General features: G+C 48.3%; 3 protein-coding genes across 6 annotated transcripts; 2 read left to right on the top strand and 1 right to left on the bottom strand.

Moving 5' to 3' along the window:
• The first annotated feature begins 1603 nt into the window (after window positions 1-1603).
• Window positions 1604-2581, top strand: LOC136751683 (olfactory receptor 6N2-like). Its single transcript, XM_066707474.1, has one exon. It carries the CDS (start codon window positions 1604-1606, stop codon window positions 2579-2581), a length of 978 nt encoding a protein of 325 aa, XP_066563571.1.
• A 266-nt stretch (window positions 2582-2847) lies between these two features.
• On the bottom strand, window positions 2848-10766 carry dnajc28 (DnaJ (Hsp40) homolog, subfamily C, member 28). Of its 2 annotated transcripts, none has more exons than XM_066705809.1 (2): window positions 10638-10766; window positions 2848-8340 (listed from the first exon to the last, which is right to left on the bottom strand). In XM_066705809.1, the coding sequence occupies exon 2, from the start codon at window positions 8314-8316 to the stop codon at window positions 7168-7170; it is 1149 nt and encodes a 382-aa protein (XP_066561906.1). In that variant the 5' UTR covers window positions 8317-8340; window positions 10638-10766; the 3' UTR covers window positions 2848-7167. The 2 variants fall into 2 exon arrangements, with proteins under 2 accessions (XP_066561906.1, XP_066561907.1); XM_066705810.1 differs by having other exon boundaries at window positions 2848-8337.
• A 571-nt stretch (window positions 10767-11337) lies between these two features.
• LOC136750760 (uncharacterized) lies at window positions 11338-15086 on the top strand. 3 transcript variants are annotated; one of them, XM_066705806.1, is made up of 5 exons: window positions 11338-11436; window positions 12400-12717; window positions 13290-13556; window positions 13930-14082; window positions 14468-15086. In XM_066705806.1, exons 2-5 carry the CDS (start codon window positions 12459-12461, stop codon window positions 14632-14634), a joined length of 846 nt encoding a protein of 281 aa, XP_066561903.1. In that variant the 5' UTR covers window positions 11338-11436; window positions 12400-12458; the 3' UTR covers window positions 14635-15086. The 3 variants fall into 3 exon arrangements, with proteins under 3 accessions (XP_066561903.1, XP_066561905.1, XP_066561904.1); XM_066705808.1 differs by having other exon boundaries at window positions 11342-11436; window positions 12403-12717; XM_066705807.1 differs by having other exon boundaries at window positions 11344-12717.
• Window positions 15087-15269: the final 183 nt, after the last annotated feature.

The following is a 15269-nucleotide window of genomic DNA, read 5'->3' as shown; positions in this document are numbered from 1 at the left end:
GTTTGTGTTACTATTTTTTCAGGGCTATGAATTAATCTGGGGGACACTGTATATACAGAATGCTGGGACATGGGAACCTTCAATTACATTAAATTCACATTCAATAATATTTTTCAGTTTAAAGCAATATATGAAGCTATGTGATTCATGTGCCTTTTAAAATTAAATGACCACTTGTCATTCACTTATAATATTATACAACTGAATAGAGTTTGAAATCAAATAAATAAAATGTTTTGTTCTTGGCTGACAAATTTTTCACGTCTTTCTTCACAATTTCACAAACGTTTTTAAAAAATGGAACTTAAATCTCTGACAAAAATAAATATGTAGTCAAACAGCAAATTTACATTGTTTGAATGGAGATGCATGGGGAGCCAAATGTATAACAACACACTTTTGTTAGTGGTTTTGTTTCACAGATTTCATTTAAATGTTGTGTGTTTTTACAGATTTAGTAAATAATTTAGCATTTTTTCCAGATTTAAAAATATTTCATATTTTAAAATAAATATTTAAATAAGTTTGAAATTTCCATCTTGAAAAATACATATTTGCCAATTATCTAAATATTCAACTAAATCCTAAATCTGGACATTGCAAATTAAACATTTAGCTTTCATTTTAAATCTCTGACTCTCAGATTAAATATTTAGCTTTCAAATAAATGTTTTGCCTAAATCTAAATGTTACATCTAAATGTTAAGGGTTTGTAAAATAAATATTTAGCTAAATAATAATAATAAATAATAAATAAATAATAATATGGAAATAAGTCCTGCTCATCTAGCGTATGTCAGGCTTCTCATGGTAGTGGGGGTGTGGTATTGGAGTAAAATTGTCAAGTTGTCTGTGTTTTCGTGATGCGGTCAGAGCAAAAGCAGCCCAGTCAAAATTGAATTTAAAAGATCTCACGAGCTCCCAACGGGGCACAGTGTTATATGTAGTGAGTGGCCAGAGGACCAGTGGGCCCAGGGGGTGAAGTAGCAAACTCACGGAGAAAGTTTTTCCCCTTTAGTACACTGGCCCACAATCCCACCAGCTCTTTGGAAATTTAAAAAGATTACATATAGTCCTGTTCATCACTGGTCCACTGAACCAGAGCACTGGGTTTGTGGCTGGGTCATGTTTGTATCAGCTTGTACCGTAGGACGCTTGCAGGAGTGAGTCACTATAAAACACTAAAAATTACAAAGATCATGAGAATCAGATCATGTTGAATTAGAATGCAACAAAACAAGATATGAATATGTGAAGTTTGCCTCGAAGTCAATTTAATCACAGAAAAATTAAAACTACACTACACTTCGGCCACTGCCATGTACAGAGATCTTTCCACACCCCACTGCTGTGAGAAGGCTGACGTGCACCAGATGGGCAGGACTGATTTGCATGTTAGCTAAATATTTATGTTGCAAACCCCAGATGTAACTCTGTAATAAAAGACACGTGAAAAAGTGTGTGTTGTTTTACATTTGGCGCTCTGTATTTTTGCAGTTGGGTGTTTAGCTAAAATAAAGAAAGAAATGCATAACTGAGCCAGTGTCCCCCTGCCCTCCCAGCTGCCCCTCTTCTCTTCACAGACCCTGTGTGGCTCTGAGTCATGAGCGACCCCAACACCTCCCTGCCCTCATCCTCCTATTTCATCATTGTGGGAGTGCCAGGCCTGCAGGAGCACTACACCACACTCTTCCTCATCCTCCTCCTCTTCTTCCTGACCACCATCCTGGGGAACCTGCTGATCCTGGTGCTGCTGTCCCTGGACCCCCGGCTCCACACACCCATGTACTTCTTCCTGTGGAACCTGGCTCTCCTGGATATGCTGCTGACTGTTATTGTCACACCCAAGTTGCTGGCGGTGCTGCTGGGCCACAACAGGATCTCCTTCACTGGCTGTTTCCTGCAGATGTACTTTTTCATTTCAGTCAGTGCCACTGAAGTTTTCCTCGTGGCGGCCATGGCTTACGACCGGTATGTGGCCGTGGTGAAGCCGCTGCATTATAACTCTATCATCAGCACCAGAGTGTGCCTCACGATGACGACCACAGTCTGGGTGCTGGGCTTCCTCCTCCCCGTGTTGTCTGTGGTCCTGGCCAGTTCAGTGCCATTCTGTGCCTCCATCCATATCCTGCACGTTCTCTGTGAATACCCCTCTGTAATGACTCTGGCCTGCTCTGATGTGACGGCCCAGGTGACTTTTGCCATGTTACTTGTCAATATGGGTTCCTGGGGTCCCTTTGTGTTTGTGCTGTTTACCTACGGCAGGATCATAATATCGGTGGTGAAAATGAAAACGGTGGAGAGCCGGAAGAAGGCCTTCTTCATGTGCTCCTCCCACATAGTGGTGGTGATGCTGTACTACATCACCACAGCCATGGTATATATAGCGCTGAGAGTGGACAGCATCTCCCCAGATGGGCGTGTTTTAATTGGTGGGCTTTACTACTTCCTCACCCCCCTGGTCAACCCCATCATCTACAGCTTAAGGAATGAGAAGATCAAGGCAGCAGCTCAGAGGTACTTTGGACTCAAGTCTGCCTTTCCACATGGTGCCAAGAACAGTGTCAGGGGTTCCAATTAAAACTCATTATCTGGATTCTCTATGTCCATTCCAGGGCAGTGACCCAGCCAATACCTCTGTAAATTATTAGTTATATACCAATAAATCAATCCAAATATATTTCTGTACATAGGCAAACGTGATAAACTGCATGATAATGTAACCTAAAGATAGTTTGTTTCAAGTAATTCAATTGTATTTTACTGCAGTAATGTCAAATTTTAAAAATATATAAAACAACATGTATTTGGGGATAAATATAGATATACACACAATGCAATACGTCATGTTTTTTCAGTAATGTTTGTTGATTTAACTTTGCTGCAGCATTTGCCAAGCTCTGCAAAATAAAACTCTATCCAACAATACCTCTCGTTATGTAACCATGAACAGAGTCTCCTACTCGGGTCACTGGTTCAAATAATGTGGCCGCTGGGTCCAGTGACCAAACCGCAAAAACACACAACCGTATGACCTGGTCAGCACTTGAAAACACACCCCAGACCCTACTAAACTACTGTGACTATTTTGTTACAATAATCAAACTATGAAATGAATTTCCAATAAATGTACATTTGACTAATGATTTTGACATTAATACATAACATACATAAATAAGGATTAAGCAAATAATTTAGCTAAGGTTCCGTATACTAGAATTTAAGACATTTCGATTCTCTTCAGAAATGTAAGATTCGATCTGCCTCTCGCACATTGCTTTACATGGGCTTTTATTGATTTTAAACAATTCCCAATATGAATGTGAGTTGCCTTGCTTCCACTGTTTGCTAAATAAACTTCAACTATATTGTGGAATTTATTTTAATAGCTAAATCAATCCATTGATTGAGATCGTGTGGCTTGCATATTCTCTAGGGTATTACATAATCAAAATATTCTTTGGGTCTTTCTGTAAGGCCATGGTTTTGTGATTAGCTAAAGAAAGGGAGTTTTGTTTTCACATAAGGACAGTGCTGTGTTGTTGTTCTCACACAAGACCTCAGCCATTACAATATTAAAATACATGTAGTGGAAAGGAATAAAGCGGATAAAGAGACGGGCTATTTAAGGCGTAGGGTTGAAGGGATTACGTCTGGCAGTTTTAGACTCCATGAACACCTGCATCCCACTCCCCACTGTGACCCATTTCTGCTCAGACGTGCTTTGTGACAACGTCAAATAAATAAAATGATTGGTTGGCCTACGAGAGACCCACGGTGGCACTAGCCTCTTGCTTTGGGCTCCTGTACATTGTAATCCTGCAGTTGATCGCAGTCATCTGGCTTCTAACATTTCTCAGTTCAAATCTGTAAATTAATAAAAAGCAGCTGATTTTGAAAATCGTTCTCAGAGTGTTTTCTACAAGATGATCTTCTCCCTTTGAATTTTAACCCAAATTGCCCTGAAACCTTCTATTCATGTCAGGGTTTCTGTTCCTGTCTATGACCCGATACAGAGAGATGTCACTAAAAAGAGTCACTTAAGCACCCTTGACACACATGCGTAGACAATATCACAACATACAAAGGAACAGAAAGAAAGGACTTCTGAGGCCTGGGCCCTATGCGCTGGATTCACCCCACAGAGGCAGCCTGCCTGTCCTCACCAGGGTCGCAGTCCCAGACGCCATCCATGTTCCCCGTGGCCTAATGTACCCTGAGTGACAGGCAACCCAGCCCTTCCACACACCACTACCCCTGAAGTGACTCCACACTTCCTCCTACCCACAATCCACCACTCCCCTCTTGTTAAGAAGATCAAAGGTTGGGAGCGGGGGAGCTGAAAGGCACTCCTCTTCCTAATATGTCTGGTCCGGGGGTCCTTGGGCCCCCACCTCAGGGCCGCTCCTCAGGAGCAGAGCCCAACCTGACACGCTGGTCTCAGTGGTACAGACGTGATGAAGCTTCCCATGTGCACCGGACTGGCTCTCTGTCTCTCTCTCTCTCTCTGCAGGTCTGTGAGGAGCCGAGGCGCACACACTGTGATGGCGCCGGCGAGGCGACCGCGGCCTGCGGAGGAGGGAGTTAATATACTAGAGACAGGGCCGGACCGGAGTGAAGCACCAGCACTGGGAAGCAATAGAAGAAAATCTAAATCGGGACTGGGAGGGCCTCCTCTGCAGGATTGATTGATTGATTTAAGATTTGTTTTTAAATTTGAAAAATGAGACTGATTATCGTCTTTGTTTTAAATGTTTTAAAATGCACAAGGTTTTGATTTGTTTTTGTTTTAATGTTTATGATGGGTCTGATGTGTTGACCGTTTTAAATATTAGAACAAATTATTAGACTCTTTTTGCTTTGGTTTAGTGATATGGTTTTGTTTGTTATTTTGTCTAATGCATTTACCGTCATAAAACAACACATCAGATTGTTATATTTTGGTTCTATTGTTGTTTTGTCAGTTTTGCCACTTTACACATATTGTTTTGATTTCATGCACTTTGTATTCACTTCTTTGGTTTAAAACTTTTAAGGATTTTAAAGGTTTTTAGAAATTATTTTAGAATCAAATTTTAAGAATTTTAATCATAAGTATTAAAATGTTGAATGTTTTATTTATTTGTAATGTAAAATACACCTCAATAAACAGTATTTTACCCACAATCCACCACAGCACCTAACATATTTTCAGAGCTTCTCCACAGTATGTCACTGTCGTAAACAGCAATTGAAGCCTCATCTTTTGAAGGTTAAATTTATTCTTTGTATTACTGTTGTAGCCAGACTGTGTAAATTGGGTGCATTTCAGCTTTTTGTATTGCTGGGCCAGGCTCAGTTTGTGTCTGTGAAGCTGGTTTTAGAATAAACACAACTCTCTTTTAAGGTCATTTAGAGGTCAAATGACCAAGAACAATGTAATTAGGTTTGGGGCACCTCACTGACATCACGGGCCCTGACAAGTATTCCTTACAAGTCATGCATCTTACTCTGAGAAAAGCTGGTTGGTAATGGTTTGAAACTGTAGCCTGCTGGTGACAGTGAGCTGAGCTCGGGAGGAGACGCCCTGTCGCAAGGCTGTGCGTTGCAGGGCAGGGGCTGGTGAAGGCGGACACAGTGCACACCGCTGTGGGGGGCAGAGAATGGGATCAGCGCAGTGACTGGATATACAGAGCGCCAACCCTGCCAAGCCTGTGTTCAAGACCCTCGGCTGCCGCACAGGGAGATCGCAATTTGTGTTTAAGACGTTTAAGCAGTTTTCCGCACATAGATTCAGGCACGGGCCCAGCTGTGCCTTGTGCAAGACCAAGAGACACTATCCCAGCATGCCACAGACTCTACTGTGGGCCAAGGCCGTTAGGAGAGAATTGGGCCCATACAATGGAGTATTTACACCTGATTTCCTTTGAAAATAAAATCAGTTTTTTTTTTTTTTATGAGTGCAATTCAGCTATAGAATAATAATATTAATCATTATTCTTATATTGTTGACACATAGTGTGTTCATAGGAAGACTGTGGAATGGACACATGCAGCCAAACTTCCCCTAGGAATTCCCATCCTTTCTTCGTCATCGTTAATAGCACAGCAGCTGCATTAGTTACAATATGCTCCGTTCTCACGCGGTTATTGCACATGGCTAGGTTTCTCTACTGTAGATGCCATGGGAGGTGTTACTCGAGTTAAACAGGTTTTGCACACAGCAGCTTAAGACATAACAGTCAAAACACTAGAGAAGGGGAGAGCTGCTATATTTAATCATTTGAGATTCACCCAGGACCATGAGCAGTCAAAGCCAGGGCCTCGGGGTCTGCTCGGAGTGCCTGGGCTCCTTTGCTGACAATCAGGCTGGTGTTCAGTAGGTCATCCTCAGGCTGGATTCACAGCCAGTGGTTCCTCAGGCAGAGATATTGGGATAACAGCAGAGATACCGGCAGCGTCTGAGGTGCTGATACAGAGAGCAGGGAGACGACTCTGTGCTGAACTGCCCTTACATCTGCTGGCCACCAGCAGTGCTACAGGGAAGCTGTGCTACCTCCAAGGAGACGTGGGGGTTGGATTAGGTCACCGATTGCTATCATTGCAGCAGTCCTTCCCCAATCACTGTGCTCTGAGGCACTAACAGGAGTGCTACAGAAGTTTGGAAAAGTCACATAAAACAACAAAACAAACACATAAACACACTAATACACCCTGGGAGAGCCGGTTATAGACAGCACAGTGGCATCTGCCTGGCAGGGAAACGCTCCCCCGGGCCCGGCCCCCGGAGGCCACGGCTGGGCCACAGCACACTGATTTCATTAAGACTGTGCCGCAGCTCCAGGGGAGGTCTGACAGCACACAACAGGGAAGCGAAAACAGATCCTGAGAGAGAAGAAACGCTTACTGCGGAGTCCCATGCCAGCCTGTCACACACACTGACGGCGGGGGGCGAATTAAGTTTCTTTTTAATCTGAGGAATGACAGGACGCAGTGAGATGGTCCTCCTCCTCCTCATCCCTCTCTACATCCCCCAGGAGCTGCAGGGACCGACACCATGACTGAACACTCAATGCTAGAGCAACATCAACAACAACAAAAATTAAACAAATGCTGCGGTATTAAAAGTCACAATACTCTCTTCAGAGTTGAAATGGTCTGCAGTGAAGTGCACACGTGTGACAGTGCTCACTTGAGCAGGCTCTGTATCCAGGACAAGAGTCCGCTCAGCCCCGCGCGGCCCTCCTCCCTCCGTTCCTCCCTCTGTTCCTTCCTCTGGCTCTCCTCCGCTCTCTCCCGCTCCGCCCTCCTCTGCTGGTCGGCGCTCACCGCCCTGCTCAGCTCCTTCTCCACGCTGAAGTGGACCATCTGGCGCGAGAGCAGCGGCACGATCAGGTTGAAGCCATCCACCTTCTTGTTGAGCTGGGCCAGCTCCTCCGCAAAGGCCTGCCTGTGCTGCTGCCAGCAGCGCTGCTCTGCGGGCAAAGGCGGGTCCCCCAGGCGCCCCCTGGCAGCCAGCAGCTCGGCCCGCAGCCGCTCCAGCGTCTCGCGGATCTCCTTCTGTGCTACGATCCACCGGGGCTGGTAGCCGTTGTCGATGAGGATGCGGTTGAGATTGTGCGTCATGGGGTCCACGTAGGGGTTGTGGCTGAACTTCTGGAGGGGCCGGCCCGCACCGCTCAGGTTGCGGAAGTCGCCCCGGGACATGGACTCCTGGATCAGGTCCTCCACCAGCCGCTCCACCGCCTGTGTAATCTTCGCCTGCCTGCTGCGCCGGCGCACTTCCTGGGCCGCCAGCGCCCCTTCGCCCTCCTCTGCCACACACTGCCGCTCCAGCTCCCGCCGCCGGTACTCCAGCACCTGATCCGTAGCCCGGTTCACGCGGATCTGCCGGTACTGCCGCTCTCGCTGGCTGGGCGTCCCATAGCCCACACCCTCGAAACTCAGGTACTGCCTGTGCTGCGGCGCCTGCAGCCTGGACCTGTCCTCCTCCTCCCCCTGCTCCGCCTCCTCCGCCTCCCGGCGCCGGGGCTCTCTTTGCTGGGCGAGGTGTGCCAGCACGGCCCTGTACGCCACCTCCAGCTGGGAGAACTTGCCCGCATCAGCGCCAGCTGTTCCGCTGTCGGGGTGGTACTGCTTGGCCAGGCGCAGATAGGCCTCCTTCACCTGCGCAGGGGTGCTGCCCCCACCCTCAGGCAGCTGAAGCAGCCGGTAGCTCTCCTGCAGACTGCGGTGCGCCCTGTAGCCGGAGAGCCAGCGGGCGGGGGGGCGCAGCAGCAGCAGTGGGGCCCGGCGGAGCCTCAGGGGCGGGAGGCACAGCAGCCGGGAGCAGCTCATCTCTGGCACAGGAGCCGGTCACTGCTGGGGACACAGACCACAGGAGACAATGATTGGCGCTGGAGAGCAGGCTGCACCAGCGCCACGCAGAGGCCACACCCCCGGGCAAGAGTCTTACACAAATGTACACATTGATACAGTACACACACAGTGTCCTCTTGTTTGTAAAATAGCTTTCAAATATTCTTCCACTTCTGTTTTCTGAGCTCTTATTTCTAACTGACAATAATCACTAAAGAAAAGGAGCAACAGTAAGAAATATATAGCACCCTGTGGGGGAATTATAATGAACTGAAAGCTGCACTAACTGGAGATGATCCCGTGGTTAGTGCACAGCTCTGGACTAAACTAGTCCGCAGGTTTAATACCCATTGCAATGAACTCGGTGACTGAAGTTCGTCCCCAGTTGTGCACTAAACAAGGTCTCCATTGCAACGAACAACAAAACCACTGCTGCTGCCTCTAGAGGAGACTGAGTACAGGACTAACTCAGTCCTGCTCCAGCTATGGACTAACTAAGGATAGTACCGTACTAAGGGCAACAAAATGTGAAAAAATCACAATGTACTGACTACTTTTGTAACTGAACTACTTTTAATATAAAATACATTTACATTTTTGTTCTTGACATTGACAATATACTTGTATCCAATGTACATGGATACAATTGACACCACAGCAAAAAAATGAATACAAATACAAATAACCAATGTACAGATTGTCGGCTGCAAGGTTTCATTACATGCCATGAAATGCCTGAAATATAGACAATTGAAAGCTCTATAGGAATTATTGTCCAGTTGGAATTGTAATGCAATATTATATGCATCATATGAAGCTATACACCAATCAGCCATAACATTATGACCACCTGCCTAATATTGTGTAGGTCCCCTTTTGCCGCCAAAACAGCCCTGACCCGTTGAGGCATGGACTCCACTAGACCTCTGAAGGTGTGCTGTGGTATCTGGCACCAAGACGTCAGCAGCAGATCCTTTAAGTCCTGTAAGTTGCGAGGTGGGGCCTCCATGGATCAGACTCGTTTGTCCAGCACATCCCACAGATGCTCGATTGGATTGAGATCTGGGGAATTTGGAGGCCAAGTCAACACCTTGAACTCGTGATTCATCAGACCAGGCCACCTTCTTCCATTGCTCCGTGGTTCAGTTCTGATGCTCACGTGCCCATTATAGGCGCTTTCGGCAGTGGACAGGGGTCAGCATGGGCACCCTCACTGGTCTGCGGCTACGCAGCCCCATATGCAACAAACTGTGATGCACTGTGTGTTCTGACACCTTTCTATCAGAAACAGCATTCACTTTTTCAGCAATTTGAGCTACAGTAGCTCGTCTGTTGGATCAGACCACACCAGCCTTCGCTCCACACGTGCATCAATGAGCCTTGGCCGCCCATGACCCTGTCGCCGGTTCACCGCTTTTCCTTCCTTGCACCACTTTTGATCGGTACTGACCACTGCAGACCGGGAACACCCCACAAGAGCTGCACTTTTGAAGATGCTCTGACCCAGTCGTCTAGCCATCACAATGTGGCCCTTGTCAAAGTCCCTCAGATCCTTACGCTGCCCATTCTTCCTGCTTCTAACAAATCAACTTTGAGGACAAAATGTTCACTTGCTGCCTAATATATCCCACCCACTGACAGGTGCCATGATAACGAGATTATCAGTGTTATTCACTTCACCCGTCAGTGGTCAGAATGATATGGCTGATCAGTGTATATAATGGGCTGCATGCAGCCTATAGCCGACTCAGCAGTACAGTAGTTACTGCAATTTAGCCTAAGATATGTATTTTGTGCTACACAAATATTTTCTTACACAATATTGTATTGAGTTTAAATTTAAATATATTCACAAACAAAAAAATACTTCTGAAGAAAAAAATATTGACTTTGGTGCTAAATGTATCGTGTAAATGGCATTCAACCGGGTCAGCCAGTCTGCAGCTGTGCTCCGGCTCTTCTCGGTGCAGTGGGCACTGCAGCCCGCAGCTGGGCATGAGCCTGAGACAGCACCGCCCGGCGACAGCGCCACTCAGCACCGAGCTGCACCAGTGACCCACAGCGACCACAGTGGTACCGCTACTTGATCCACTAACCGCATGACTCCTGCGTGTCCGTACGACACTGGGGTCACTAATGTACCGCTATTTAACACAGCAGCGCTTTGCTGACTACATTGTCGTTATTAATAGCAGTCTCGGATCGATGTATCCACTGCAGTCAAACCGCGCAGGAGGGCTGGTTCCGGCTGTGCACTTGTCCGCCGGGCCACCGCAGCAGCGACACGCCTCCGGACTAACCTGACAGCGTGGCCTGCCCGGCAGAGGCACCCGCTCTCCCGGCTCGGCCCGTCCGGGGGACCCAGTTCACAAATCACAGCCAGCACCGCAAAGCACTCCGCGGCTCGGTGTTGTGGAAAAGCGAGTGTCGGGATTTGTAGTTTTTGTAACATTTGGGGTGCATGATGGGATGGGGTGATGTTTCCGTGTTGCACGGTGGGATTCTGGGATGTGTAGTTCAGACAAGACAAACATAAAACCAGGCCAATGCACCAGTGAATGTAATCAATCACCGCGTTTACAAAACATGTCTAAACACGCAGAACAGAGACGGTATAGCGTCACACTTCACCATATTTAAGCGTATGTTTAAACTATACCATGTGTTTGCCACAATAAACCTCACTGTATAAAACTATGAAACTGCCGTTTGTCATTTCCTTATCGGGAAATATGCCTTGTCTGGCATATTAATAAATATTATTACATATTATTAAGGGTTTACTATTTTCATGGTAGGTTCAATAATAATAAAAATAATATAAACTTATATACTATCACGGACACAATAATAATGTATATACGCACACAGATACCGCAGCGCGGGGCTAATTTACACTGACTGACGACATACTGCTCGCCCAGCCGCCTGGCATCTCCGGAGATGGACATGAAATCTGTCCAATCAGGAGGCAGAGCCGGAGCCGCTCCTCCAATCAGCGCAGAGCAGCTGTCCGAGTCAGGAAGCAGATATGCGCGTTGAAAACAGCGCTGCGGTAGAGAGCGGTACCGGCCGCAGATCTGACCGGTCGAAACATAGGTGAGTAGGTCAGTCTTTCCGCTGTATATCGGACATTTCTGATCCAGACACTGCTAGTCTTATCGCGGGGAGGTGTAAACCTGCACATACACACGCATCTCCCACAGCAGTGCATTCACGTCATCGTGTGGCTGCGGAATCGCTCAGATAACGTCAATACAAACAAACCACATCGAAACACGTCATCTGTCAGTGACGTAGGGGTTTATAGACCCTGTCAGAGGTGACGTAGCAGTTCTCTTCCCCCGCAGAAACACACGGGCAGCACCAGTGGACAGGCGGTGTGATAGGCAGAGGCCCCGTCATGCATTGCGTTGGCCATGTCTTCCTTGTGTTAGGTCACTGAGCATCCAGAATTAAAACCGTGTTTTAATCTCATCATCGAAACACTACAATTAATAAAACCACAATACACCAGTGACACGTGACAGTAATGTGCACCGATTCTGAATGAATAAGTGAATGAACGGATGAATCTCACAGGAATTACACGTCTCATCCATGTCCTCTGAGTTCTGCTTGTTATACATGTGTTTCCTGTGGTATTCATGGGTGCCCGTTATTGTGAAGCACGACCACTACATGAATCAGAGTAAGATATGGATTTGCTCATTGATTTTCTTACTCAATAATTAAGTGAAGCAGCTGGAAATGACTCTGGGGCCAAACCAGCAGGATGTGCCCAGACCTCTCCTCTCCTTTCAGTGCTGTGGCCCTCAGCCCTGCCACAGTGGGGTGCACTGGTTTCGGATCCAGCCAACTTCTCAGTCACTTCATTGAAACCTTAACTGAACTCATAATTTGCTTCATTTGACATTTTGCAATGGCTAACCTCACAAAAGGGTTGGGAATACATTGTATCATTTTACAGTTTTCCCCCAACTGTTTAAAGTGGGAGAGGCAGTGGGAGCCCAGGGTTGAGGAGTAGTTTCAGACCTGTCCGGCGTTCCCGCCTCATTGCAGCAGCGTGTGGTAAGGCCCACCCTGAGGGGTCCAGACCCACGGGCTCGAGGGCGGCCGGGATGGACGTGAGGGGTGCGGTGGAGAGCGGGAGCGAGGGAAGTGGGGGGGACTACGCCATGCTGTGGACGGTGGAAGAGGCGTTGGAGAGGCAGACCCTGCAGATCGGTGCGTCGGCGTGCGGGGCCACGGCCGTGGTGGACGTGCTGCGGGCGCTGGGCCTCCGGGCGGCCCCTGAGGACGTGGAGCGCTGCGTCCAGACGCGGCTGCGCAGGAACGAGGACCCGCTGCCCGGGTACCTGCTCTCCCGCAGCCGGGCCGGTAAGAGCCGGTGGGGCTGCTGAGAGATGTGTTGCCTGTAGGGGTCTGTGGGCGTGAGCAGCTTTAATGATTATAGACATGATAAAGGAACCCGAAGCTCAGATGTACAAGGCCATTTGTATTGTATTGTGTAAATGGAAAGAGTGCAAATCAGTGTATCGGTGTACACTCTGTACTTCATCGAGCAGGTTTGCTTAACTTGTGAGCTGTAGGTGTTAACCTGTGCCTCTGTGTGTGTGTATCTGTTTCTGTATGTGTGTGTGCCCAATTCTGTGCTTCTTTGTGTGTCTCTGTCTCTGTGCCTCTGTCTGTTTGTGTTGTCACTGTCCCTGTCTCTGCTGTCTGTTTGTGTTGTGTCTGTATGTGTCTCTGTGCTTCTGTGTGTGTGTGTTTCTCTGTGTGTCTCTGTCTGTTTGTGTGCATCTGTGTCTGTGTGTCTCTGTCTGTGTTCCTCCATCTGTGTGTGTCTCTGTCCGGGTGCTTGTGTGTGTGTGTGTGTGTGTGTGTATGTGTGTCTCTGTGGTTCTGTCTGTTTGTATTGTGTCTGTCTGTGTGCATATTTCTGCTCCCAGGGGCCACGCACCAGCAGCTGTTGGCGGGCGCAGAGCAGGTGAGTGGGGGGCGAGTGCTGGGTCGGTTCTTCCCGCTGCACCCTCCCCGACGGGTGTCCCTGGTTCCCTGGCTGGCTGGCTGGATCCGCGGGGGCGCTGTGCCCGTGGCCACTATGAACATGCAACTGGCTGTGCCCATGGGCGAGGAGGTGCCGGACGCCTGGCACCACCAGCTCATCTTCGGTGTCTCGTCCAACGCCGTCTACATGACCAACCCCCTGGACGTGGGTGAGTAGGACGCGGCCGTCAGGGTCTGGCTGTTCTGTGTCTGGCACATGCTCAGTGTGCTCAGTGTCCAGTGTGTGCTCAGTGTGTTCTCAATGCTTTGTGTGTGCTCAGTGTGTTCTCAATGCTTTGTGTGTGCTCAGTGTCCAGTGTGTGCTCAGTGTCCATTGTGTGCTCGGTGTGTTCTCAATGCTCAGTGTGTGCGCAGTGTTCTCAATGCTCAGTATGTGCTCAGTGTCCAGTGTCCAGTGTGTGCTCAGTATCCAGAGTGTTCAGTGTCCAGTGTGTGCTCAGTGCTCAGTGTGTGTCCAGTGTGGGCTCAGTGTCCATTGTGGGCTCAGTGTTTGCTCATTGTCCAGTGCTGGTGTCTCCACAGTGAGTGAGGCCGTGGTGCTGCGGCGGCTGTGCAGTGACTCAGTCCTGATGGTGCGGAGGGAGGACGTCCTGACCCGACTGACCGCCGGCGCTGCGCTGTCCGGTCTGACCCCTGACCTGGAAGACCCCCGCTGGGCTGCGCTGGATGTGGAAGGTGAGAGAAGCCCCCCACGTGCCCGCCAGCCTGCCTCATCTCCCAAGAGCTCTACTACTGTGTGTGTGTGTGTCTGTCCGTGTGCGTCTGTGTGTGTGTGTATGTGTGTCTGTGTCCATGTCTGTGTGCGTGTGTGTATGTGTGTGTGTGTGTCTGCTCTAGATGTCTGCTGCAGAACTGTGAGGCAGAGATTTCACTACATCTGTGCTCTTGATACACGTGTTCAATTTATAACCTCCACAAACTCTGTCCATTTGAAGTAATGATTCAGTTCTCCTGTCATTTTTAGACTTCTCTAAGTACAGATATTCTCATTATTGTTATGGACATCATCTTCATCTTCAGTGTGTGCTGATACAGGGTGCTGTGCTGTGCTGTGTTACAGGCCAGGTGAGGCAGATGCTGCGTGAGGAGGAGTGTGAGGAGGAAGAGCCCAGACTGGCTCATATCGTCATTCCGGCTGCGTATCAGTCTGGGGTCACGCTGTTCGCGCTGAGGGACTCTGAAGTGGGGCAGGAGCTCCTCCTCGCCCCTGACCTGGCCCTGAAGTAGGACAGACACCCTGCCCCCGCAGTGGGACACAGTTTTCACAGGCAGGGCACACTCAGTGGTGCTGTAGTCCAGGGCTGCCTGCTCTGTGATTCACAGAAAAAGCTTAGCGACACTGCGGAGGTTGTTTACAAAAGACAGACAGAAGTGACACTGTGTTGACTGGCTGTTTGGACAGGTTCCACCTCCTGCTTTTCTCACAGTAGTTCATGTGTAATTAATCCTCTGTAATTGTGACCAGCTGTGGTACAACTGTAACCGAGGCCCAGACCTGCAGATGTCTCTCAATTGTCACCCGCTGAATACCTTCACAGTGAATACACTGTCATGTTCACTAATTAAGCCCTATCAAGTAGCTGCTAACAGTCTAGTGAAAACAGTGAACAGAAGACACTGTGGCCCAGGGTTGGACAGGGATTGCTGTATAATAAAACATTAAACATATTTTAATTCTCCTCTGAATCCTGTTGCTTTTATTGATCTGCGTCGCAGAAGGGGATAATTTCAAGCAGAACAGGCAGTACAAGGCATATTGCTTCAGTGCGTTTGCAAACATCCGTCTGCGGAGGGCGACGGTGCGTCACATGCGCGTCACATGTGTGGGGAGGGTTACAATGGAAATGGACCACAGCTCTGTC

The sequence above is a fragment of the Amia ocellicauda genome, chromosome 6, assembly GCF_036373705.1.
Source record: "Amia ocellicauda isolate fAmiCal2 chromosome 6, fAmiCal2.hap1, whole genome shotgun sequence".
NCBI classification, from domain to species: Eukaryota; Metazoa; Chordata; class Actinopteri; order Amiiformes; family Amiidae; genus Amia; species Amia ocellicauda.
This window is presented reverse-complemented; position numbering and strand designations above follow the sequence as displayed.

Bases quoted from the DNA above. Each gene is read 5' to 3' on its own strand.
- LOC136750760 (XM_066705806.1), top strand. From the start codon at position 12,459: ATGGACGTGAGGGGTGCGGTGGAGAGCGGGAGCGAGGGAAGTGGGGGG. The intron at 12,718-13,289 runs GTAAGAGCCGGT...TTCTGCTCCCAG, and splicing joins GCTCTCCCGCAGCCGGGCCG to GGGCCACGCACCAGCAGCTG. The intron at 13,557-13,929 runs GTGAGTAGGACG...GTGTCTCCACAG, and splicing joins GACCAACCCCCTGGACGTGG to TGAGTGAGGCCGTGGTGCTG.
- LOC136751683 (XM_066707474.1), top strand. From the start codon at position 1,604: ATGAGCGACCCCAACACCTCCCTGCCCTCATCCTCCTATTTCATCATT.
- dnajc28 (XM_066705809.1), bottom strand. From the start codon at position 8,316: ATGAGCTGCTCCCGGCTGCTGTGCCTCCCGCCCCTGAGGCTCCGCCGG.